This window comes from Salvia hispanica, chromosome 1 (genome assembly GCF_023119035.1).
Source record: "Salvia hispanica cultivar TCC Black 2014 chromosome 1, UniMelb_Shisp_WGS_1.0, whole genome shotgun sequence".
Classification (NCBI taxonomy): domain Eukaryota; kingdom Viridiplantae; phylum Streptophyta; class Magnoliopsida; order Lamiales; family Lamiaceae; genus Salvia; species Salvia hispanica.
Window position 1 is genome coordinate 1,764,980 of NC_062965.1, and position 26,675 is coordinate 1,791,654.

The window sequence follows — 26,675 nt, forward strand, 5'->3', positions numbered from 1 at the left end:
TCGAGAGAGAGATAGTGAGAGTCCATCACTCACAAGCTGTTGCCTCTTTTGTTTGTTTCTCTGATTCGTTGGAAAACGAGAATTCCATTCCCGAATTCGGATCTTACTTTGCGGAGCCACAGGATGGGCAATCAATTCCAACTTTCCAGTGATCTGATGGTAATGGAAGAATCTCCTTTCGCGCGATTATTTTTGTGCTTTTTTTTTTGTCGAATCTCTCTGCATCCGTGCGTTTCTTATTTATGGTTGTGAGATTTGTGATTTTGAGTTTCAGTTTTTGCTGTCGCATTTGGCTGGTTCAGTGATCTCTGATGTGAAAGTGTTTGGGTGTAATTGATGATTGTTGTTGCTGGTGTTGGGATCTAGAGGGTTGGATTAGCTAGTGTGGGAGCTTATAGTGAATTAGGATTGGCTTGAATCTTAGACTGTGAGTGATTTGATGGGGAATTTTAGTTCGGGTTTAGGATATGCTGATCTAGTTCTGGGTGAATGAGTTGTGAAAGGGCTCAGCATTGTGGATTTACCAATGATCTAACAGTTTATTAGACATAGTATTTGACGAGCTGCTGTTGATTGATGTCAAGATTCCATCTTTTATTTCTGTAGGACTGATTTATTGAAATCATTGCATTGTATAGCGTGTTGCAACCAGGATGGATTGGGGTCGATGATGAGCTTTATTGAAACTTTTCTTGTATCAATTTCTTGTAGTGAACAGAAACGTGTTTGTTGAGTTGTGTTGCGCTAAGTTGAAGCTCTAGGGGTTGGTTATTACGAACTGACTTTCAATTTCAAGTTTTGGAATTCGGAATGATTTGGAGTCTAAAACAAGGTTGACTTACTGACGATCTAGACTTGCTAGGGCTGCATTAGATCCTCAGGTTCACTGAGGAGAGGCGAGCTGTGTTTATTATTCAAGGTATTTGGTTAGGTTCTTGGATTTGGTTGGAGATATAACTAGATTAATTGTGGAGACATGGTTTTCATTGGAATTTAATAGATCACTCGAAGAAGATTTAGGATTTATTTCTAGGAACATGATATAATTTGATATCCAGATTAGATTCTAAGATTCTTTTATAAGTCATGGAAAAACTGGTATATATGTTCTGTAGTTTTGTCATAATATCATTCACCTTCATCGATTGACATGACAAATTTTACCATGTTGATTTTGCAGGACTTCTTTTATCATTTTGCATTAGTTCCTAGCATTTAATGTGCAGATCTTACATGTGGTCTGCTTACTTCTCGTAACTTTTTCTAGAGGGGGTAGCAGCTGCCTGCATTGCTACTTTTGCTCCTGCAAAGATGGTCTTCAGCAAAATTTCAGAATTATTTTCTCCCGGACTGATTCGTTTATCGGCATCTAACAAACCACCTGGGTCGCCTATACCTGCTTCACCTAGTGGTCTCCCCAAACCTGAGAAAAGGAGTAATCTAAGACTCTCCTATTCCCTTCAGGATTTGTCTACTTATCGCCGGCTTGATATAGAAGAAGGAAATAAAAATGCTGGAGTAGAAAGAAGTTCAGGTCATGCATTGCCACCATATATCTTTGAGAAGGAAAAAGGAGCAGCAAGTTTTTCGAAGGAGAAGTTATCACCAGGAACTTCATCCAGAAAGAAGAGGTGGATTACAGTAGTCTGTATTCTCATTGGCTTATTTCTTGTTTCATGTCTGTCATTTGGTCTCCAAAATCTTTACACAAACTGGTCTAGAGGAACTAACAGATTCTATGTTGTCGTAGACTGTGGTAGCACTGGAACACGTGTCTTTGTATATCAGGCTTCTATTAGTCACGAAAAGGACAACAATCTTCCTATATCATTAAAGTCTCTGCCTGAAGATTCCTCTGCGAACTCTGTTGCCCGAAGTGGGAGGGCTTACAACAGAATGGAGACTGAGCCCGGGTTTGACAAATTGGTGCATAACATTTCTGGGTTGCAGAAGGCAATTAAACCTCTGATTGAATGGGCTGAGAACCAAATTCCAAAAAACTCACATAGAAGTACCTCTCTTTTTCTTCATGCTACAGCTGGGGTTCGTAGGCTACCGAGTTCAGATTCTGAATGGCTGCTTGAGAATGCTTGGCTGATCCTGAAGAGGTCGCCTTTCTTGTGCAAAAAGGAATGGGTTAAGACTATCACAGGTGTGGAGGAAGCCTATTATGGATGGATAGCATTAAATTATCACACTAAGGTGTTGGGGTCCGTTCCCAAAAAAGAAACATATGGTGCACTTGATTTGGGTGGCTCATCACTTCAGGTTACTTTTGAAGGTAAACAAGGTGACCTTGATGAAACGAGCTTAAAATTAGGGATTGGCCCTGTTAACCATCATCTGAGCGCCTATTCTTTGGCCGGGTATGGTCTCAATGACGCATTTGATAAATCTGTTGGCCATCTTCTCAAAGGGCTTCCTCATATTAGTAATGCCAATCTGACAAGTGGAAAAGTTGAAATTAATCATCCCTGTTTGCAATATGGTTACAAAGAACAGTATATGTGTAGACACTGTTCACTCTTAGAAGGTGGGAATTCTGGAGTTCCAGTTCAGCTTGTGGGAGTTCCTAATTGGGCCAAATGTAGCTTGCTCGCCAAAGCTGCTGTCAATAGATCTGAATGGTCAAACAGTAGCATAGGAATCGACTGTGGGCTTCATCCATGTGCTCTTGCAGAAAATATACCCCGTCCTCGTGGCCAGTTTTATGCTATGTCAGGTTTCTACGTCGTGTACCGGTTCTTCAACCTGACTCCTGAAGCTACCCTTGATGACGTTCTGGAGAAAGGCCGCAGATATTGTGACAAATCTTGGCTTGATGCTAAGAAGAGCGTCGTTCCTCAGCCTTTCATTGAACAATACTGCTTCCGAGCTCCATATGTGGTGCTCCTCTTGAGAGAAGGACTGCACATTCCTGATAGCCACGTGACAGTTGGTTCGGGAAGCATCACTTGGACCCTTGGGGTTGCTCTGTTTGAAGCTGGAAAGGCATTTCCGTTTTCTGGTAAATCCCGTGGCTATGATATATTTCAAGTGAGGATAAACCCACTGTTTGTTTTAGCTTTCTCTTTAGCTGTGCTGTTTTTCTTGGTCTGTTTCTCGTCATGTGTTGGCAAATCATCGATATATCTGCGGAGGCGATATCTCCCTCTTTTCAACCACACAAATATGTCATCGGCATCCGTTCTCAATATCCCTTCTCCTTTCCAATTCAAACACTGGAGCCGTCCGGTCCACATAGGTAAACATCCTCTTACTTTCACAACCTAAATGCGATTGATTCACATATGCACGCATGTTTATACGTAATCTCTCCACTTTGTTGTTGTTTTACAGTAGATGGAAGGGCTAAGGATCCGATGAGTCCAGTTCCAGGTACTCAGCTTCGTGGCCACGATGATGGTGGCGACAAGTTCACCAGATCACACGTAGCGCACAGCTACTCATCAGGCAGCTTGGGGGAGCTCCAGTTCGGAAACACTAATGTTGGCCCCGCCTGGACCCCTCCGAACAGAAGCCAAACGCGTCTCCAGAGTAGGAGATCCCAATCGCGGGAGGATCTCATTTCTTCCATGGCAGAGGGAAACGCGATGAAGCCCTGAGACCAAAGAAAGTGAACAAACAACTGCAGGTCTCTTGAGCGGAGTGGTTGCTGCTGCATGGTGTTTTCCCACAGAAACGAGACATGGAAAGACGAAGCGGAGGGATGGAGTTTGGAGATACATAAAAGGTAAATATGAATGTTGTTAGGTAATGCCAATAACATGATGTTAGTCTCTAGCTAAGTTTATATATTCATTCATTGAGGTTATTATACTCATAGATTTATAGGGTTGGTCACCTCTATTTGAACTAAGACATTTACTTTAGTATTCTTTGAAATCATACAAAAATATATACTTCCTCCATTCGTTGTTCCTTGTTAAGTAATTCATACTTAAACAATCCAAGGTAAGTGAGGCATTTTATTTTTTTGGCAAAATCAAACACTTTATTTGTCTCATACTATTATCTCTCCATTTAAGTAATACTACCACTTTCTTAAATCTCACTTTCTTAAATCTCATGTTGAATTACCACTTAGGCTGTAGCAAAGTGCTTATAAGTTAGTATGATATTGTCCGCTTTGTTAAATCTCATGTTGAATTACCACTTAGGCTGTAGCAAAGTGCTTATAAGTTAGTATGATATTGTCCGCTTTGGGCCCTCACGGTTCTATTCTTGGGGTACTCCCCAAAAGGCCTCATACTAATGGAATTGGGGTAGCCCTTATATATGCTTGCAAATTTTGATCATTCTCCGATGTGGGATATGGTTTGCTCCCTTTCATTAAGATGCTGATGAGATAAAGTTTGTTCTCATCAAAAGAGTATGGTTTTTTAGATAAGTTTGTAATTACATAAATAAAGTATAGTCGAACACAAAAAATTTATGAAAATTTTCGAATGGGCCTCGATCAAACTTAGCCCACACTTAAATGTGGGCGAAAGGTGGGCTGCCACTGCACTAGCTAGGATGTAAATTTTATTGTGTTTTTTTTTTCATTAATCTTTAATTAAATTTTATTGATCCCATTTAGATTTGTAATCATCGAATTGCATTAAGTAGGATTACCATAGTTTGTTATTTAAAATTAATTAATTTTCAAATTTTCATAAATTTGTTTTTTATTTTACAAATATCATAATTTAAATAAACATATAATAGTATAATAAAAAATTATGAAATTAAATAATATGGTTGTGGCTCAATAACAAGTACTCCCTCTATGTCCATTAAACATGAAATATTTTCCTTTTGGCCTGTAAATGGAACATTCCCTAAAATGAAAATAACATTATCTCAACCCTTTCTTCTCTCTTACTTTACTATCTTTTCATTAACACACAAAATAATACTCTACATAAAATTATGTGCCGAAAAACAAACGTTTCATGCTTAGGAACATGAATTATTAAAAATAACTTGACGTTATTAAAAAACATGGCTCCAAGCTAAAGAATTATTACTTCTACCAGACTTAGGAACTAGATCACCATACATTGATTTATTCCATTATATCTAAACTTTAGCAAAAGTTTTACCATAAGAATTTGAGATTAAAATTAATATTGGTAAAGACATGGAGTGTGCCATGATATGGACATCCACACTATTGAGGACTAAGAAGTTGAGTGTTTATGACTTTATGTGTTAATATCACACATTTTTGAACATTCCCATAATTTCTTATACAATTATACATAATACACTTTGTAAATCTCACCTAATTTTCTCATTTTTTTTATTTCTTTTCTTAGTTATACTATACTCTTCATGTCCACAAAAATATGCACCTTTGTTTTTTTTAGTCTGTTCAATCAGAATATACACTTTCTAATTTTAAAATTCTTTTCTTTCTAATAAAGTTAGACTCATTCTTCACTGACGATATTGTATTTATTTTTTCTTTCTACTTCTCTTACTTTACCAATATTGTATCATACCCGTGCCGAACTCAAAGTATTCTTTAGGGACGGAGTGCGTATATCATAATTAATTATAGTAAAATACAAATAAATGAAAAATTGATAATTTTATTAAAATATTGGAAATTATTTAGTTGACATAAAAAAGCAAGATTTTAATGAACCGCACATTTCATTTTCCTGTTTTCTTCTAATGAACCTAAGATTTTAATTCTACCATATAAACTCTCCCAAGATTTCAATAAACATCCCAAATCAACTCAAGAATTCCAGATCGGCAATCAAAATCATGTCTTTGAAGTCAGCCCTCATCTTCCCAAGATTTCTGTCAAATTGTTGCTTGCATTATCACCAAATTCGATGCTTTTCGGCTTATCCTAGATTTGATTTTGGCCGTATTGTTGAGCCTGATGATGCCATTGATGAGTTCCGAAATATGTTGAGAATGCATCCGCTCCCTTCTGTTATTGATTTCACCAAGTTGTTGAGTGTTGTGGTTAAGATGCAACAGTACACACTTGCCCTTCACATGTTCGACAAAATGCTTCAAAGGAATGCTCCTGTAAATCACTACACCCTGAGTATTGCGATCGATTGCTTCTGCCGACTGGAAAGACCTGATTTTGGGTTTGCGATTTTAGGCAGTTTCTTCAAGCGTGGCTTCAAGCCTAATGTGGTCACTTTTACCACTCTCATCAAAGGGCTTTTATTGGTCAGAAGGATCCCAGAGGCAGCAAAACTGTGTTGGAGGTTGTCTGCGGAGCAACTGTGCAATCCCAATGAACGTACGTATAGTGTTATGCTTAATGGGTTATGCAAAGCCGGAGGTAGAGGTACCCTTGAGGCGCTTGAATTGCTTAGTCAATTGGAAAAAGGAAACTACAAACTTGATGTTTATGCTTACAACATAGTTATTGATGGCTTGTGCAAAGATAGAAAGGTCGACGATGCTCTCCAACTCTTCTCTAGCTTGGGTGAGAAGGGGATTTCACCCAATGTTGTGACATATAATTCAATAATTGAGGGGTTATGCAATCATAGTAGAGGAAAAGAGGCTGAAGACATGTTAAGGAAGATGATATCGGATGAAGTCTTCCCAAATGTGGTTACTTGTAATATTTTTGAAGATGCTCTTTGCCGAGAGGGAAGGATGGAAGAGGCCGAGCATATGCTGGTCAAGATGAGGCAAATTGATGTTCAACCCACCATTGTTACATACACTGCGTTGATGAATGGATATTGTTTACAGGGAGAAATGGATAAGGCTAGAAACATCTTCCAACTAGCGGTGAAATCAGGCATCAAGCCCGATGTTACAATCTACAATAGTTTAATGAACGGGTACTGTAAAATGGGACGAATTGATGAAGTTTGTCATCTTTTTACCATGATTCGGGCCAAAGGGTTGAAGCGCAATGTGGTTTCTTATAGCATAATGCTGGAGACTTTATTTCATATTGGTCGATGTGAAGAGGGCTTGAAGCTGTTCAAAGAGATGGAAGCTCTACAAGTTTATCCTACTACAACAACTTATGGAATCTTGTTACATGGTTTGTGCAATGCTCATCGTATTGATGAAGCATTATCCATGTTGCATACCATGGAAAACAAAGGTTGCTTGCCTGATGTTGTGATATATACAATTCTTATTTCTGCCCTTTGCGAAGAAGGGCGGATAGGAGAGGCTAAGGATTTGATGGTGCAAATGGTGAACAAGGGGTGCTTGCCAGATAGTGTGACTTACAATATTTATGTTCAAGCTCTTCTCAAAAGGAACAAGATGGACGATGTGATTCTTGTCTTGAAAGAGATGACTGCAAGAGGGGGATGCACACTTGGCGCTACCACTTTTGAGATGCTGATTGAACCTCTACGAAGGGAAGGCAAAGATAGTGTTTTATTTGATTTGGTTAAGAAACTATTACCAAAGAAGTTATAGGCTAATTTAGTTGACGATGTGTTGTGATAAATGAGTTTAGGTAATGAGTTTAAATGCTTCAATTGTATTTTGATGGTTGGATTGTGGATATGGATCAAGACTCATTACTTTGATATTTGAAGAAATAATTACTTTGATATAAGGGTGTTAGTTATAGTTAACTGTAAGACTCACGTTATATTGAGCTAGCCTCACAAAAGCATGCCATAAAACAGAATATTAGTATGTGAACACCTTCAAATGCAGAGGCTGCCAAAAATAAACATTTGGATTAGTGCTTAAATTAGGGCAATGCTCATCTACAGCACAAGTCATTTTACCACTCCACAAATTATATCTTTGCATTAGACTCAAAATATCGCATCACAATCAGGAAAAAAGCTACAAGTCATTTACACCCAAATTTTACTCCAATCAGAAATTAACTACAGCATGATATAGTTCTCAAAACCAAAATTTAGACAAAAGATAAGCTAAACATATAATCTAAGTCCATATCAATTATCCTAACATCTAGTGAGAAAAAAAAGTCGATGATCAAATATTACTAATACTAGATGAATCCCTTATACTATTTGTTATCAACCGTTCTCTAAGTTAAAATACATTAAGGAAGGGGCAAAGTATTCACTATAGATGCATCAATGCATAACAATTCAACAGGAGAACTTATAGACAAGAACTAGAGTCATGTGGGATCGGAACAAAAGTATAATATAACTCTACGTTGGAAGGGAGTTTAAACAAATTAATATCTCATGCCATTTCCCATAGTGGAAGTAACTCCAGACAATGGATTTATGAAGTCTTCCCATTTCGAAATATCTTCATTCCATACATCATCTAGAACAAGAAGATAAGTTCTAGACTTAAGAACTTCATTAAGCCTTTTCAAGATAACTTCCTTGATCTCAACTCTATCACCAGTATTTGAAGTCAACGTTGAATAGATTTTGTTGAAAAGACTAACTAGATCAATATTTTGAGAAACATGAACCCATATAAGTGATCCAAATTGAGCCTTAACCCTTTCATGATTAAACAATTTTCTAGTCAACGTAGTCTTCCCCATACCCCCCATTCCCAAAAGAGCAATGATGGAGAACATCCGTTTCTCTTCCTCTAGGCAGGTGTGGATGAGCACGTGAACCAGTTTAGGCAGATCATCATCTCTTCCAATAAAGATTGGATCAAAACTGAACGAATCCGTCTCAACGGAAGTATGAGCAACAACAGCAACAACAGGTGCATTCACAACCATGCTTTGAATGCCAAGTTCTGTTGCCCTTTTGTTCACACACTCAAAAGTAGTATTGATGTGTTTGATTGTAAGAGCCATATTACGCTGACGTGAAATGCCATTTGTTGAATATCTGTGGTCTACTTTAATTGGACCTTGAGTATTTAATTAAGTTTTGGGTCTGCCCCAAGTTGATTAAATGCTGTGGCCCAATGTTTGTGTGATGGTGGCCCAACTTGGCTTGATCCATTACTTACCCAGGCTGCACCGATGCTTGCCACGTGGGACTCTCACCCGGATCCTGCTTTGTGGCCGTTGATCCTGTGTTGTGTTTGTTAAGTGAGAGGCCGACCTCTCACTTACCCTAATCAACCACTCACCTCTCTCTTTGTTTCCAGAATTCTCTCTGCCTTCTCTCTTCTTTCTCTCTCTTGTTTTCAGGCGACTTCACCGATGAACTCCTCAGATCTTTGGGTTACACCGATTGATCCTTGTTTTAGTGGGTCCTATCCTTTTAGATCGTGAGTTTGGAGACTTTCTCGGTTTCCAACAGAGTACTTGAAGGATTCTTACTTAGGGTTTGAATCTGGTGAAGTTTGGCGTTCAAGAAGTGAGAACTTGTGAGGATCTTGTGAGTTTCTGGTGACTGTGAGGTGTTCTGATAGTCTGAGTGGCATTCGGTGTGGCTAGGGTTTCCTGACCTAGCATTCAAAGGTTTCTCATCGTGTGACTTGTGGTCGAAGCGTGTGGGGAGGTCCTTGGCCTAGTATAGTCACTGTTGTGACCTGAGCCATATCCTTACTATTCTGTCTTAGTTGCATTTACTTGTTGTTACTTAGATCCGAAAGGATCTTGTGTTGGTTCACTGATCTATCTACTTGAGTGTGCAGGTACTAATTGGACAAGAACTTGGATTCCAGATTGGTTGAAATCTTGGAATAGTTAGGGCTCAAATTAGGGTTCAATATCTGTAATAGTTAGATATGTCAGTGGCTAGATTACTTGTAATCTTGTAACACCTTTGTACTTGGCTTGTAACTTCTGAGATTAGCCGTCTCAGAACCCAATCAATAAAAGAGGTCCCGGTAATTAGCGAATCCCGAGTGATCTGATCCCTACACCATTAAAGGACGAGAAGCATGATAGTATGATTTCATTTTCTTCACTTGTTTGTGAAGAAGATGATAGCTGATATCGTCGTCCATGATAGTACATTATCCTTGGATGTAAATTTTATTGTGTTTTTTTTTCATTAATCTTTAATTAAGTTTTATTAATCCCATTTAGATTTGTAATCATTGAATTGCATTAAGTAGGATTACAATAATTGTTTATTTTTAATTAATTAATTTTCAAATTTTCAATAATTTATTTTTTATTTTACAAATATCACTATTTAAATAAACATATAAATAATAAAAAATTATGAAATCAAATACCATGGTTGTGGCTCAATAATAAGTATTCCCTCTGTCCAACTAAACATGAAACATTTTTCTTTTTGGGTTATACCATTAAAAATGGAATATTTCCTAAAATGGAAATAACATCATCTCTATTTTTTCCTCTCTTTTACTTTTCTATCTTTTCATTAACACACAAAATAACAGTACATAAAATCTCATGCTTAAAAATAAACGTTTCATATTTAGGAACATGAATTATTAGAGCACTCCCAATGGTTAGGCGTTAGGGTCGGCGCGATTATCGCCGGGCGTTGGGGTGAATTCGGCGATAATTCGGCGTTAATTCTACCGAATTAACGCCAACTCCCGAAAAATCGCCGGCTTATCGCCGAATTATCGCCGACCACTGTGGGCGATAATTCGGCGATAAAAATAGTTTTTGTTTTTTGTTTTTTGTTTATTTTCCCCTCTATAAATACACACATTCTCTTCATTCTCTCCCCATCCTCATCCCTTTTCTCTCTTCATTCTCTCCTCATCCTCATCCCTTTTGCTCTCTTCATTTATTTTCTCTCTCTCCATCTATATTTAATGAATTCTGAATCATCTTCTCATTCTCGGTCCGACGAGGAGATATCTCATTCTTCTTCCGAAGAGGAGGTACCTCCCGCTCCCACCGGATGGGATGTCGCGGGTTTCGCCAACAACCCAATCAACAACTATATCTCCCATTTCATACAAAGCGAGCTTGCTCGAATGCAGCAGCCATCCCAACGGCCAATCCGCAGGCGGCGCCGATACATCCCCCGCGACCACGCTGGTGGGCACGATCGGCTGTTCGCCGATTATTTTGCTGAGGAACCACGTTATCCGGCAGATGTATTTCGTCGCCGATTCAGAATGCGCCGCTCCCTCTTCCTGCGCATTGTTAATGCGTTGTCCGCGCGTTACCCCGACTTCCAGCTCCAGCGAGACGCCACAGGGAAGCTCGGTCTATCGCCCCTGCAGAAATGCACTGTTGCCATCCGACAATTGGCATATGGAGGGTCCGCCGACATGTTCGATGAGTATCTGCAATGCGGCGAGACGACTGGCAACGAGTGCCTGAAGAATTTTTGTCAGGGCCTGCGAGAGATATTTGGGGGGCACTACCTTCGCTTGCTGGACGCAGCTGAGTGCCAGTTCCTGTTGGATTGGCACTGGAGGACCCACGGCTTTCCGGGGATGCTCGGCAGCATCGACTGTATGCACTGGCAGTGGAAGAACTGCCCAACCGCATGGCGAGGCCAGTTCACTACCGGCTACAAAGGTATGCATCCCACCATCATTCTTGAAGCCGTTGCCGACCAACGGCTTTGGATTTGGCATGCTTATTTTGGTATAGCCGGGTCGAACAACGACCTAAATGTTCTCAATTCCTCGCCCCTTTTCAACGAGCGGATCAACGGGTTAGGCCCCTCCATCGAATTCACGGCCAATGGCAATGTGCATAACATGGGGTACTACCTGGCTGACGGCATCTATCCGCAATGGCCCGTGTTTTTGAAGACGATCAGATGCCCAGTCGAAGATAGTAGAAAGTATTTTGCCCGAGCGCAAGAGTCTGCGCGCAAGGATGTGGAGAGGGCGTTTGGGGTGCTCCAATCACGATTTGCACTGGTAAAGGGCCCGACGCGCTTTTACTACTAGGGGGATATTGCCGACATCATGTATGCATGCATCATCATGCATAACATGATCATCGAGGATGAACACGAAGGCGTCCTCAACGTCACCAACGACACCAGTGTTGCATCATCGAGTCACGGTGTCTCAACCGAGTCCGAGTCCGCCCGCCGGGGTGTACCGTACAACGAACATGAACGGTTCAAGGCGTTCATGGACATACACCAAAAGGAGGCCCATCGAGCACTACAACACGATATGATCGAAGAATTGTGGGCAAATAGAAACCGCGCCCACCGCCCTTGAATTTTTTCAATTTTAAATTTTTTTTCCATTGCTGTACTATTTTTTTTTATTAATTTTCGTCGTTTTAATGTTTACTCGTGTTTAATACAATGAACTTTATTACTATTATTTGTTTTGTCTTATAAATTAAATTTAGCTAGCTTTAATATATACAAAAATAAAATAATTAAATTAGTAATGATGTAAAAATGAAATGTTGAGTTAGGGAGAAATAAGGGAGAAATAAGGGAGAAACCATTGGAGCAGTTGGCTAAAAGTTGGCTAAAAACTGGGGATAAATTATGGTGCTGATGTGGCGCTGATGTGGCAGGAGTTAGGGAGAAATAAGGGAGTTTTTAGGGAGACTATTGGGAGTGCCCTTAATATTAACTTGACTTTATTAAAAAACATGGCTCTAAGCTAAATAATTACTACCTCCGTCCCTGAAAATTTGATACAGTTTACTATTTGGTCCGTCCCTGAAAATTTGATATACTTCACTTTTACCATTTTTGATAGTGGACCTCATATTCCACTAACTCATTCCTACTCATATTTTATTATAAAACTAATACTTTAAAAGTATGACCCACATCCCATCAACTTTTTCAACTCACTTTCCATTAAATTTCTTAAAACCCGTGTCGGGTGAAAGTGTAGCAAATTTTGGGGGACGGAGGTAGTATTACTTTTACCAGACTTAGGAACTATTTCACCATATGCAATGTTTTTATTTCATTATGTCTAAACTTCATTCCTTTGCCTAGTAAAAGTTTTACCAAAGAATTTGAGATTAAAATTAACATTGGTAAAGATATGAAGTGGTAAAGATATGAAGTGTGACATAATATTCATAAAGGACATCACACAGTTTTGAACATTGCACATAATTTATAAGCAATTAACAAATTAAGGATATACAATTATACATAATACACTTTGTAAATCTCACCTAATTTTCTAATTTTTTATTTCTTTCTTAGTTATGATGTACTCCTTCTATCCAAAAGAATATGCACCCTCTATTTTTTTTTTATCCATCCCACAAAAATATGCATTTTTTAATTTTAAAAACTATTTTCTTTCCAATATAGTGAGACTCATTCATTACTAACGATATTGTATTGACTTTTTCTCTACATCTCTCTTACTTTACCAATATTGCATTATACCTCTGCCAAACTTAAAGTTGTATTCTCTAGAAACGGAGAGATTATTTCATAATCAATTACAGTAAAATACAAATACATGAAAATTTGATAATTTTATTAGAATATTGAAAAATTATTTAGTTGACATAAAAAGCAAGATTTTAATGAACCGCACATTTCATTTTCCTGTTCTCTTCTAATGAACCTAAGATTTTAATTCTACAATAGACATCCAGAAAACTTCCCAAATTGACCCAAGAATTCCAGATCGGCAATACACACTTGCACTTCACCTGTTCGACAAAATGCTTCAAACGGGTGCTTCTGTAGATCACTGCACCTTCAATATTGCCATCGATTGCTTCTGCCGACTGAAAAGACCTGATTTTGGATTTGCTATTTTAGGCAGTTTCTTCAAGCGTGGGTATAAGCCTAATGTGGTCACTTTTACCACTCTCATCAAAGGGCTTTTATTGGTCAGAAGGATCCCAGAGGCAGCAAAGCTGTGTTGGAGGTTGTCTGCGGAGCAACTGTGCACTCCCGATGAATATACGTATGCTACTATGCTTAATGGGTTATGCAAAGCTGGAGGTACTTTTCAGGCACTTGAATTGCTTAGTCGATTGGAAATGGGAAACTACAAACCTAATGTTTATGCTTATAGCATAGTTATTGATGGCTTGTGCAAAGATAGAAAGGTTGACGATGCTCTCCAACTCTTCTCCACCTTGGGTGATAAGGGGATTTCACCCAATGTTGTGACATATAATTCAATAATTGAGGGGTTATGCAATCATAGTAGAGGAAGAGAGGCTGAAGACATGTTAAGGAAGATGATATCGAATAAAGTCTTCCCAAATGTGGTCACTTGTAGTATTTTTGTAGATGCTCTCAGCCGAGAGGGAAGGATGGAAGAGGCTGAGCATATGCTGGTCAAGATGAGGGAAATTGATGTTCAACCCGACATTGTAACATACAGTGCGCTGATTAATGGATATTGTTTACAGGGTGAAATGGATAAGGCTAGAAACATTTTCCAACTAGCAATGAAATCCGGCATCAAGCCTGATGTTACAAGCTACAGTAGTTTGATGAACGGGTACTGTAAAATAGGACGAATTGATGAGGTTTGTCATCTTTTTACCATGATTCGGGCCAAAGGGTTGAAGCGCGATGTCATTTCTTACAACATAATGTTGGAGGCTTTATTTCATGATGGTCGATGTGAAGAGGGCTTGAAGTTGTTCAAAGAGATGGAAGCTCTACAAGTTTATCCTAATACAACAACTTATGGAGTCTTGTTACATGGTTTGTGCAATGCTCATCGTATTGATGAAGCATTATCCATGTTATATACCATGGAAAACAAAGGTTGCTTGCCTAATGTTGTGATATATACAATTCTTATTTTTGCCCTGTGTGAAGAAGGGCGGATAGGAGAGGCTAAGGATTTGATGGTGCAAATGGTGATCAAGGGGTGTTGGCCCAACAATGTGACTTACAATATTTATGTTCAAGCTCTTCTCAAAAGGAGCAAGATGGACGATGTGATTCTTGTCTTGAAAGAGATGATTGCAAGAGGGGGATGCACACTTGGCGCTACCACTTTTAGGATGCTGATTGAACCTCTACGAAGGGAAGGCAAAGATAGTGTTTTATTTGATTTGGTTAAGAAACTGTTACCAAAAAAGTTATAGGCTAATCTAGTTGGATGTTATGTTGTGGTACTAGTTAGTATTTTAATAGATAGTTTGGAGTGTAAAAGAGTGTAAAAGTTCTTATTTGGTTGTTAAAATATAAGAACACGAGAAACTAAGGAAAATAATTCAGGATCAAGCTTAACTGTAAGGCACACATTAAACAGGATATTAGTATGTAAATTCAGAGGCTGCCAACATTTTGCTGTTACATTTGGCTGGTTCAGTGATCTCTGATGTGAAAATATTTGGGTTGAATTGATGATTACTATTGTTATTATTGGAATCTTGAACTGTGAGTACTGCTCGGGTTAAAGATATGCTAATCTACTTGTGGATGAATGAGTTGTGAAAGGGTTCAGCATCGTGGATTTTTCCAACGATATAACAGCTTATCAGAATTAGGGGAGCTGCTGCTGAATCGATATCAAGATTCCATCTTCCATTTCTGTGTGACTGATATCTCTTAATTATTTGCATTGTTTAACTTTCTGATAAGTCCAGTTCCAGGTACTCAGCATCGTGGCCACGATGATGGTGGCGACAAGTTCGTTGCCTCTTGTTAAGTAATCCGTACTTCTTTTTTTAAACGATCCAAGGTAAGTGAGTCATTTTATTTTTTGGCAAAATCAAACACTTTATTTCGTTCCTACTTTTTTATTTCAACATTTAGTAACTAAATACTACGACTTTCTTAAATCTCATGTTTGCTGAGTTGTGTTGCACTAAGTTGAAGCTCTAGGGGCTGGTTATTACGAACTGACTTTCTATTTCTAGTTCTGGAAATTGGAAAGATTTGGTGTTTAAATCAGGTTGAGTTACTGACCATCTGTATACTTGCTAGGGTGACATAAGATCCTCAGATTCACTTAGGCGAGCTGTGTTTATTTCTAGTTCTAGGAATTGAGAAAATGAGGCATGATTTGATTTAATTTCATATTCAGATTAAATCCTAAGATTCTTTTCTAAGTCATGGAAAAACTGGTATGTATGCTCTGTAGTCTTTTAGTCCATAAATGATTCACCTTCATCGATTGACACGACAAATTTTACCATGTGGATTCTGCAGGACTTCTTTTATCATTTTGCATTAGTTCCTAGCATTTAATGAGTGTAGATCTTACATTTGGTCGCTTACTTCTTGTAACTTTTTCTATGTTGTCGTAGACTGTGGTAGCACTGGAACACGTGTCTTTGTATATCAGTCACGGAAAGGACAACAATCTTCCTATATCATTAAAATCTCTGCCTGAAGATTCCTCTGTTGCCACTTGCCCAGAGTGGGAGACGGAGCCCGGGTTTGACAAATTGGTGCATAACATTTCTGGGTTGCAAAAGGCAATTAAACCTCTAACTGAATGGGCTGAGAACCAAATTCCGAAAAACTCACATAGTCGTACCTCTCTTTTTCTTCATGCTACAGTTGGAGGAGTTCAGATTCTGAATGGCTGCTTGAGAATGCTTGGCTGATCCTGAAGAGGTCGCCTTTCTTATGCAAAAAGGAATGGGTTAAGACTATCACAGGTGTGAAGGAAGCTTATTATGGATGGATAGCATTAAATTATCACACTAAGGTGTTGGGGTCTATTCCCAAAAAAAAACATATGGTGCAGGCGATATCTCCCTCTTTTCAACCACAAAAGTGTGTCATCGGCATCCGTTCTCAATATCCCTTCTCCTTTCCAATTCAAACACTGGAGTCGCCCGGTCCACATAGGTAAACTTCCTCTTACTTTCGCAACCTAAATGCGATTGATTCACATAATCTCTCCACTTTGTTGTTGTTTTACACTAGATGGAAGGGCTAAGGATCAGATGAGTCCAGTTCCAGGTACTCAGCATCGTGGCCACGATGATGGTGGCGACAAGTTCACCAGATCACACGTTGCGCACAGCTACTCATCAGGCAGCTTGGGGGAGCTCCAGTTTGGGAACACTAATGTTGGCCCCGCCTGGACCCCTCCGAACAGAAGCCAAACACGTCTCCCGAGTAGGAGATCCCAATCGTGGGAGGATCTCATTTCTTCCATGGCAGAGGGAAACGCGATGAAGCCCTGAGACCGAAGAAAGTGAGCAATCAACTACAGGTCTCTTGAGTGGAGTGATGCTGTTTTCCCATGGAAATGAGACGTGGAAAGACGACGCGGAGGGATGTGGTTTGGAGATACATAAAAGGTACATATAAATGTTGTTAGGTGATGCCAATAACATGATGTTAGTCTCTAGCTAAGTTTACATACATATATATATATACAAATCATTTAAATATATATACTTCCTCCTTTCATTGTCCCTTGTAAATGTGCTAATTCATTCCATTCAAGTTTATAAGCTTATAAAATAAAGTATAGTTGAACACATTAAAATTATGAAAACACTGTCATTCCCAACACGTTTGTAGATAAATCCAGAGCTCCATCAACTTAACTAATTCCAATCTATAAAGATGGTGTAATGGTTTTTATTCATCTAGCATTGAACATACTTGACAATATTCAGATAAGATTAGCTAAACACATATCTAAGTCCTAATCATTGATGGTAACATCTATGTATTAACCATAGATGCATCAACACATAGCAATTCGACAGGAAAACTCATAGACAGGGACTATAGCTAATGAATAACGAAGATAAATTAGAGTTTGTCCATAAAATTCGTCTAGATTCATGTGGGATTGGAACAACATAAAAGCCAACCAACCAATAATCCAAAGCATGGAAAACACTACAAACAATCAAAACCATTGAGATCATGGAGTGCTTGATGTGAAGACGATCATGACACGTTCTGGAGTTGGTACTACGTAAAAGTCTATGGAGAAATCCTACGAACTTCGATCTTCTTTTCTGACTCCGAACTCTGTTCTTAGCTTCAATATCAACCTATATATCCAAATGAATCAGACAAAACACTCTCAAATGCACTGATTATATCTGATTACACATCACATCATAGTTTCTTGAAACCTTAACTTTTATTCAATACCAAAATCTGACTTCAAAAATAATTATATGATTTGCAAAACCTAAAATGAAAAGGAAATAAAAAAAAGGTAAATACTCCGATGACCAAAATTCATTATGCATCAACACACCTCCAAGGAAACCCTATGTTTGATTCCTTAGCCCGTTTCACAAGTCATATGTGTGAATATCAAGATATTCCGAGGCCGTGACTTTTTAAGCTCGTCGGCTAGAACTGCATCAATAAGAGGTACTCAATAAGATGGTTAATGATGGAGAGGAATATAAAGCACTAGAATTACATGTGTAGTATAAGATCATGAGATTTAGCATATTACTACAATGCTTAAGAATTTAAATTTGTTTGGACTTTTTATCATGGGAAATTGCACCAAAGTAATCGCCAAATAAAAAAAATTACATGTGTCCAACAAATATAAATGGTGTCATTTAAGATTCGTCTCTATAACTTGTCCAACAAATATTTGCAAAGTTTCATGAAACAAAACAATGAAGAAAAAGAATGTGCAAAGCACAAATAAATTTTTTTAGAGCATCCGCAATGGTCGGCTAGCGACCAGCTAGCCGATTCTTCGCGCTGGCTGATCGGCTAGCCGAACCATTGGAGGCGGCGAGCGGTATACCGGTGAGCCGATCGGCGTGGGCTGGCCGATTGGTGGGCGCTGGCCGATCGGCCAGCGCCTATTTTTGTTTTAAAAAAAAAAAAAACCTATATAAACGCGATTTTCGTTTCATTTTCATTTGCACCACTTGTTTTAACGAGTTTTTCTCTCTCTCTAGCTTTCTGTACAAGAGCATCATCGAGCGATAGATCACAACAACGAGTCCGGTCCAGCGACGAGTGGATCTCGGACTCCCACGGTACACTGTAGGATCTGGATGGGGGCAGATGGGCCCGGGATTTAACATCCCTTGGAATAAGATGATGGGGATGATGGCCGGTGCGCCGGGGAGGGGGCACGGGGGTATGCCGGGGGGATGCCGGGCGGCGGGCGATCGGCGCCGGGTGGAGGTATGCCCCGGATGCAGCAGAATCTTGCAGCGGATGATGGGGATGATGTGGCGGGGGGGGATGCGGGGGGATGCAACACGGTATGCATCCGGGATGCGAGGGGTGCGGGGGTCACCGGGAGGGGACACGGTATATCGGCCCTCGCTTGATTTTTTGACGGCTTCGTCTCACACGTCGACCCCGAAGTGGAGACGCAGTTCTGGCGATGACCTTGTTGTCATTGCATGATATGAGGATCGATCTCGGGGAAGATGATACTCCCGTTCCAGCGAGACGGGCCGCGCCGAAGAAGAAGACGAGGGGAAGGGGAAGGCCAAGGCGGTCGGCGAGTCATCGCAGCCCGCTGTTGACGACACCCACCGGCCGGAGGAAGTGGACGGAGGATGAGTACGCCGGGGTGGCTAGGGGGTGGTTGGAGGTGTGCGGCGATCCGCTGGTTGCGAACAACCAGCGGATCGCCAACATGTGGGCGAAGATCGGAGGCTGCCTATAGGAGGCACTGCCCGCACGGGAAGAACTTCAGCCCGGAGGAGGTCCGGAAGGGGTGGGAGCGCACCAGGGGCCGCGGTGGGCCGTTTTCCGGGTATGTACGCCAACGCCCTCCGTCGGCTCGGTAGTGGGCGGAATGAGGACGGCGCCCGGAGGATCGCCGCGGGTCGGTTCCTTGCTTGGGGGAAGTATAAGGAGTTCACCTTATGGGAGTGCTTCTTGTTGGCTGAAGGACTCCGAGAAGTTCCGAGGCGGAGTGCGACGGCTGGGTGGCCGAAGAAGCGACGGCGAACTATAGCGGCGACTACAACGGCAGCGGCGGCGGATCCCACGACCTCCCCGAATGCGAGGAGTTTCCATCCCCTCCTTCATTGCGGTCGGCCCCGCCCGGTTGGACGAAAGCGGGCGCAGGGCCCGGCTGCGAGGGGCAGATCCCCCTATCGCTCCACGAGGTCCAGTCCTCCCGCCCTCCCACCCGCCCCACTCGAGTACACTCTCCATTCGCGTAACCATACGCGGGATCAGATGTACAAGGTCTTCCAAGAGTGGAAGACCGCCACTGACCCCACGGAGAAGATGTTTCTTCACGAGATGCTTGAGAGCATGCGGGTTGATTTGGAAATCGCGAGGGCACGGCTAGCGGGTTTCCGACGTGGGCTCAGATACCACGGGCGGTGGCGGCGACGGCGACGGCGGCGACGGCGATGAGGAGTAGAGAGTGGCGGGGCTCGTGTGTTGAAGCCCTTTTTTTAAAAAAAAAGATCATGTACTTTTTTTTTAAAATCTTTGTACTTTTTTTTAATGGAATGGATAAATTTCCCGTATACGTGTCGTAAATTTAATTCCATATTTTAATCGTAATTTTAATTCCGTAAATGTAGTATATTTTGAATTATTTTTATTGCGGCTGGCCTATGGCTGGCCTAAATCTGATGTGGCAGGTGGATTTTTTAGTGTTGCTGACGTGGCAGGGGAGAGAATGACTGACCTATTGCTGGCCTAAGCACCATTGCGGATGCAGAAACATCTTTCTAACCTTGAAATTCACAGAAGCTGTACGGATAAAAACAAAAATTCATACTTTTACTATTCCACTCTCACATCCATATTTGTGTAAAGAAAGAGACTTAAGATTTCTAATTGGACAAATAAGTGAAATTTCAATTTTTGACTTACACATTTGACCTTTCATTGTTTGGGCCTTCTTTTTTTCGTATGGGCCTCGATCAAACTTAGCCCACTGCACTAGCTAAAATGTAAATTTTGTTGTGCTTTTTTTTCATTAATCTTTAATTAAGTTTTATTGATCCCATTTAGATTTGTAATCATTGAATTGCATTAAGTAGGATTACTGTAATTTGTTATTTTAAATTAATTAATTTTCAAATTTTCATAAATTTGTTTTTTATTTTTCAAATATCACTATTAAAATAAACATATAAATAATTAAAATATATGAAATTAAATACAATGGTCGTGGCTCAATAATAAGTACTCCTCCTATCCAATTAAACATGAAACATTTTTCTTTTTAGATTATCCCATTAAAAATGGAACATTCCTTAAAATAGAAATAACATCATATTTATTTTTTCCTCTCTCTCTTACTTTACTATCTCTTCATTAACACACAAAACAACATGACATAAAATCTCATGCTGAAAAATAAACGTTTCAAATTTAGGAACATGAATTATTAAAAATAACTTGACTTTATTAATAAACATGGCTCCAAGCTAAAGAATTATTACTTCTACCAGACTTGGGAACTATTTTACTATACAACGTTTTTATTCCATTATATCTAAACTTCATTCCCTAGCTAGTAAAAGTTTTACCATAAGAATTTGAGATTAAAATTAATATTGGTAAAGACATGGAGTATGCCATGACATTCATAAAGGAGATCCACACTATTGAGGACTAAGAAGTTGAGTGTTTGTGAATTTATGTTCATATCACACAGTTTTGAACATTACCCATAATTTATATGCACTTCACAAATTAAGGATATCCAATTATACATAATACACTTTGTAAATCTCACCTAATTTTCTCATTTTTTATTTCCTTTCTTAGTTATATTGTACTCTTTCTGTCCACAAGAATATGCACCCTTTGTTTATTTAGTCCGTCAGAATACGCACTTTCTAATTTTAAAAATTCTTTTCTACTTTCTAATTTTAAAAATTCTTTTCTCTCTAATAAATAGAGACTCATTATTCACTAACGATATTGTATTAACTTTTTATTTCTACTTTTCTTACTTTACTAATATTGCATCATACTTGTGCCGAACTCAAAGCACGTATCTTTTAGGGACAGAGAGAGTATATCATAATTAATTATAGTAAAATACAAATAAATGAACAATTTACAATTTTATTACTCCCTCCGTCCCGGCTAAGATGACACATTCCTTAGCCAACACGGAGTTTTAGGAGTAATTGGTTAATGTGTTTAATTGGGGAGAGAAAAGGTAGGTGGAAGTATTAAAATAGAGAGAGAAAGAAAGGTGAATATTTTAATAGAGGTGAGAAAAAGTGGTTGAGTGTATTAATTGGAGAGAGAAAGTTTCCATAAAAGGAAATGTGTCATCTTGATTGGGACAAACTAAAAAGGAAAACGTGCCATCTTAAGCGGGACGGAGGGAGTAGAATATTGGAAATTTTTTAGTTGACATAAAAAACAAGATTTTAATGAACCGCACAATTCATTTTCCAGTTTTCTTCTAATGAACCTAAGATTTTAATTCTACCATATAAACTCTCCCAAGATTTCAATAAACATCCCAAATCAACTCAAGAATTCCAGATCGGCAATCAAAATCATGTCTTTGAAGTCAGCCCTCATCTTCCGACGATTTCTGTCAAATTGTTGCTTGCATTATCACCAAATTCGATGCTTTTCGGCTTATCCCAGATTTGATTTTAGCCGTATTGTTGAGCCTGATGATGCCATCGATGAGTTCCGAAATATGTTGAGAATGCATCCGCCCCCTTCTGTTATTGATTTCACCAAGTTGTTGAGTGTTGTGGTTAAGATGCAGAAATACTCACTTGCCCTTCACATGTTCGACAAAATGCTTCAGAGGAATGCTCTTGTAAATGACTACACCTTCAATATTGCGATCGATTGCTTCTGCCGACTGGAAAGACCTGATTTTGGGTTTGCTATTTTAGGCAGTTTCTTCAAGCGTGGCTACAAGCCTGATGTGGTAACTTTTACCACTCTCATCAAAGGGCTTTTATTGGTCAGAAGGATCCCAGAGGCAGCAAAACTGTGTTGGAGGTTGTCTGCGGAGCAACTGTGCAATCCCGATGAACGTACGTATAGTGTTATGATTAATGGGTTATGCAAAGCAGGAGGTATCCATGAGGCGCTTGAATTGCTTAGTCGATTGGAAAAAGGAAACTGCAAACTTGATGTTTATGCTTACAACATAGTTATTGATGGCTTGTGCAAAAATAGAAAGGTTGACGATGCTCTCCAACTCTTCTCCACCTTGGGTGATAAGGGGATTTCACCCGATGTTGTGACCTATAATTCAATAATTGAAGGGTTATGCAATCATAGTAGAGGAAAAGAGGCTGAAGACATGTTAAGGAAGATGATATCGATTAAAGTCTTCCCAGATGTGGTCACTTGTAGTATTTTTGTGGATGCTCTTTGCCGAGAGGGAAGGATGGAAGAGGCTGAGCATATGCTGGTCAAGATGAGGCAAATTGATGTTCAGCCCAACATTGTTACATACAATGCGCTGATTAATGGATATTGTTTACAGGGAGAAATGGATAAGGCTAGAAACATTTTCCAACTAGCGGTGAAATCCGGCATCAAGTCTGATGTTACAAGCTACAGTAGTTTGATGAACGGGTACTGTAAAATGGGACGAATTGATGAGGTTTGTCATCTTTTTACCATGATTCGGGCCAAAGGGTTGAAGCGCAATGTGGTTTCTTATAGCATAATGCTGGAGGCTTTATTTCATGATGGTCAATGTGAAGAGGGCTTAAAGTTGTTCAAAGAGATGGAAGCTCTACAAGTTTATCCTAATACAACAACTTATGGAATCTTGTTACATGGTTTGTGCAATGCTCATCGTATTGATGAAGCATTATCCATGTTATATACCATGGAGAACAAAGGTTGCTTGCCTAATGTTGTGATATATACAATTCTTATTTCTTCCCTTTGTGAAGAAGGGCGGATAGGAGAGGCTAAGGATTTGATGGTGCAAATGGTGATCAAGGGGTGCTTGCCAGATAGTGTGACTTACAATATTTATGTTCAAGCTCTTCTCAGAAGGAGCAAGATGGACGATGTGATTCTTGTCTTGAAAGAGATGACTGCAAGAGGGGGATGCCCACTTGGCGCCACCACTTTTGAGATGCTGATTGAACCTCTACGAAGGGAAGGAAAAGATAGTGTTTTATTTGATTTGGTTAAGAAACTGTTACCAAAGAAGTTATAGGCTAATCTAGTTGGATGTTATGTTGTGGTACTAATTAGTATTTTAATTGATAGTTTGGAGTGTAAAAGAGTGTAAAAGTTCTTATTTGGTCGTTAAAATATAAGAACACAAGAAACTAAGGAAAATAATTCAGGATCGAGCTTAGCTGTAAGGCACACATTAAACAGGATATTATTATGTAAATACAGAGGCTGCCAACATTTTGCTGTTACATTTGTCTGGTTCAGTGATCTCTGATGTGAAAATATTGGGTCGAATTGATGATTACTATTGTTATTATTGGAATCTTGAACTGTGAGTTATTTGATGAGGAATCGAACTGCTCGGGTTAAAGATATGCTAATCTACTTGTAGATGAATGAGTTGTGAAAGGGTTCAGCATCGTGGATTTTTCCAACGATATAACAGCTTATCAGAATTAGGGGATCTGCTGCTGAATCGATATCAAGATTCCATCTTCCATTTCTGTGTGACTGATTTCTCTTAATTATTTGCATTGTTTAACTTTCTGATAAGTCCAGTTCCAGGTACTCAGCGTCGTGGCCACGATGATGGTGGCGACAAGTTCATTGTCCCTTGTTAAGCAATTCGTACTTCTTTTTTAAACGATCCAAGGTAAGTGAGGCATTTTATTTTTTGGCAAAATCAAACACTTTATTCGGTTCCTACTTTTTTATTTCAACATTTAAGTAACTAAATACTACGACTTTCTTAAATCTCATGTTTGTTGAGTTGTGTTGCACTAAGTTGAAGCTCTAGGGGCTGGTTATTACGAACTGACTTTCAATTTCTAGTTCTGAAAATTGGAATGATTTGGTGTTTAAATTAGGTTGAGTTACTGACCATCTGTATGCTTGCTAGGGTGACATAAGATCCTCAGATTCACTTAGGCGAGCTGTGTTTATTCAAGTTATAGCTAGTTTAATGGCGTAGACATGGTTTTAACACTCTGTTTTTACAACCAACCATCCATCTGTCCGAGCTCTGTGCTTAGCTTCAATCTCGACCTATGCGCACGAAATATATCCAAATGACTCCTAGAGACGATCTCAAATGCAGGAAACTATCTGGTTCACATAAAATCCTAGTTTCTTGAAAACCTGACTTTTACTTCTACCAGACTTAGGAACTATTTCACCATACAATGTTTTTATTCCATTATATCTAAACTTCATTCCCTAGCTAGTAAAAGTTTTACCATAACAATTTGAGATTAAAATTAATATTGGTAAAGACATGGAGTGTGCCATGATATTCAAAAAGGACATCCACACTATGTAGTTTGCTCGCCAAAGCTGCTGTCAATAGATCTGAATGGTCAAACAGTAGCATAGGAATCGACTGTGGGCTTCATCCATGTGCTCTTGCAGAAAATATACCCCGTCGTCGTGGCCGGTTTTATGCTATGTCAGGTTTCTACGTTGTGTACCGGTTCTTCAACCTGACTCCTGAAGCTACTCTGGATGACGTGCTAGAGAAAGGCCGCAGATATTGTGACAAGTCTTGGCTTGATGCTAAGAAGAGCGTCGTTCCTCAGCCTTTCATTGAACAATACTGCTTCCGAGCTCCATATGTGGTGCTCCTCTTGAGAGAAGGACTGCACATTCCTGATAGCCACGTGACAGTTGGTTCGGGAAGCATCACTTGGACCCTTGGGGTCGCTCTATTTGAAGCTGGAAAGGCATTTCCGTTTTCTGGTAAATCCCGCGGCTATGATATATTTCAAGTGAGGATAAACCCACTCTTTGTTTTAGCTTTCTCGTTAGCTGTGCTGTTTTTCTTGGTCTGTTTCTCGTCATGTGTTGGCAAATCATCGATATATCTGCGGAGACGATATCTCCCTCTTTTCAACCACAAAAATGTGTCATCGGCGTCCGTTCTCAATATCCCTTCTCCTTTCCAATTCAAACACTGGAGTCGTCCGGTCCACATAGGTAAACTTCCTCTTACTTTGGCAGTAGATGGAAGGGCTAAGGATCCGATGAGTCCAGTTCCAGGTACTCAGCATCGTGGCCACGATGATGGTGGCGACAAGTTTACCAGATCACACGTAGCGCACAGCTACTCATCAGGCAGCTTGGGGGAGCTCCAGTTCGGAAACACTAATGTTGGCCCCGCCTGGACCCCTCCGAACAGAAGCCAAACGCGTCTCCAGAGTAGGAGATCCCAATCGCGGGAGGATCTCATTTCTTCCATGGCAGAGGGAAACGCGATGAAGCCCTGAGACCAAAGAAAGTGAACAACCAACTGCAGGTCTCTTGAGCGGAGTGGTTGCTGCTGCATGGTGTTTTCCCACGGAAACGAGACATGGAAAGACGAAGCGGAGGGATGGAGTTTGGAGATACATAAAAGGTACATATGAATGTTGTTAGGTGATGCCAATAACATGATGTTAGTCTCTAGCTAAGTTTATATATTCATTCATTGAGGTTATTATACTCATAGATTTATAGGGTTGGTCACCTCTATTTGAACTAAGACATTTATTTTAGTATTCTTTGAAATCATACAAAAATATATACTTCCTCCATTTGTTGTTCCTTGTTAAGTAATTCTTACTTCTTTTTTAAATGATCCAAGGTAAGTGAGGCATTTTATTTTTTGGCAAAATCAGACACTTTATTTCTCTCCTACTTTATTATTTCTCAATATAAGTAACTAAATACACCACTTTCTTAAATCTCATGCTAAAAAACATCTAACTAAACAAGGGATTGAGGGAGTACATTGTGAAGAGTTCATCAAGGATTATGTTTCCCTGAGCTTAGCTATAATGTCTGGAAATTCATGTGTGACTGATTTAACATTTTATTATGTCAAAGCAAATATGATGTCAATTGACCTATAAGGATGACCGA

At 39.6% G+C, this 26,675-nt stretch overlaps 4 protein-coding genes across 11 annotated transcripts; all 4 read left to right on the forward strand.

Annotated features, from left to right (window-relative positions):
- Positions 1-26,378, forward strand: LOC125220389 (probable apyrase 7). 6 transcript variants are annotated; one of them, XM_048122573.1, is made up of 4 exons: positions 1-159; positions 1,181-2,627; positions 25,135-25,514; positions 25,776-26,378. In XM_048122573.1, the coding sequence occupies exons 2-4, from the start codon at positions 1,312-1,314 to the stop codon at positions 26,039-26,041; spliced, it is 1,962 nt and encodes a 653-aa protein (XP_047978530.1). In that variant the 5' UTR covers positions 1-159; positions 1,181-1,311; the 3' UTR covers positions 26,042-26,378. The 6 variants fall into 6 exon arrangements, with proteins under 6 accessions (XP_047978530.1, XP_047978519.1, XP_047978521.1 ...); XM_048122562.1 differs by having other exon boundaries at positions 25,135-26,378; XM_048122564.1 differs by having other exon boundaries at positions 1,268-2,627; positions 25,135-26,378.
- Positions 5,658-7,508, forward strand: LOC125220418 (putative pentatricopeptide repeat-containing protein At1g12700, mitochondrial). The gene has a single exon (XM_048122592.1). The coding sequence runs from the start codon at positions 5,761-5,763 to the stop codon at positions 7,408-7,410; it is 1,650 nt and encodes a 549-aa protein (XP_047978549.1). The 5' UTR covers positions 5,658-5,760; the 3' UTR covers positions 7,411-7,508.
- On the forward strand, positions 13,395-14,993 carry LOC125220466 (putative pentatricopeptide repeat-containing protein At1g12700, mitochondrial). The gene has a single exon (XM_048122639.1). It carries the CDS (start codon positions 13,463-13,465, stop codon positions 14,852-14,854), a length of 1,392 nt encoding a protein of 463 aa, XP_047978596.1. The 5' UTR covers positions 13,395-13,462; the 3' UTR covers positions 14,855-14,993.
- LOC125220429 (pentatricopeptide repeat-containing protein At1g62910-like) lies at positions 22,096-24,096 on the forward strand. 3 transcript variants are annotated; one of them, XM_048122606.1, is made up of 2 exons: positions 22,096-23,428; positions 23,546-24,096. In XM_048122606.1, the coding sequence occupies exons 1-2, from the start codon at positions 22,174-22,176 to the stop codon at positions 23,815-23,817; spliced, it is 1,527 nt and encodes a 508-aa protein (XP_047978563.1). In that variant the 5' UTR covers positions 22,096-22,173; the 3' UTR covers positions 23,818-24,096. The 3 variants fall into 3 exon arrangements, with proteins under 3 accessions (XP_047978563.1, XP_047978569.1, XP_047978558.1); XM_048122612.1 differs by having other exon boundaries at positions 23,549-24,096; XM_048122601.1 differs by having other exon boundaries at positions 22,096-23,219; positions 23,310-24,096.
- Positions 26,379-26,675: the final 297 nt, after the last annotated feature.

What these genes read in the sequence shown, in the direction of transcription:
- LOC125220389 (XM_048122562.1), top strand. Translation starts at nt 1,312, where the DNA reads ATGGTCTTCAGCAAAATTTCAGAATTATTTTCTCCCGGACTGATTCGT. An exon ending in GCTGTCAATAGATCTGAATG is followed by an intron (nt 2,628 to 25,134) that starts GTCAAACAGTAG and finishes TAGATCTGAATG; the next exon opens with GTCAAACAGTAGCATAGGAA.
- LOC125220418 (XM_048122592.1), top strand. Translation starts at nt 5,761, where the DNA reads ATGTCTTTGAAGTCAGCCCTCATCTTCCCAAGATTTCTGTCAAATTGT.
- LOC125220466 (XM_048122639.1), top strand. Translation starts at nt 13,463, where the DNA reads ATGCTTCAAACGGGTGCTTCTGTAGATCACTGCACCTTCAATATTGCC.
- LOC125220429 (XM_048122601.1), top strand. Translation starts at nt 22,174, where the DNA reads ATGTCTTTGAAGTCAGCCCTCATCTTCCGACGATTTCTGTCAAATTGT. An exon ending in TACAGTAGTTTGATGAACGG is followed by an intron (nt 23,220 to 23,309) that starts GTACTGTAAAAT and finishes GGTTTCTTATAG; the next exon opens with CATAATGCTGGAGGCTTTAT.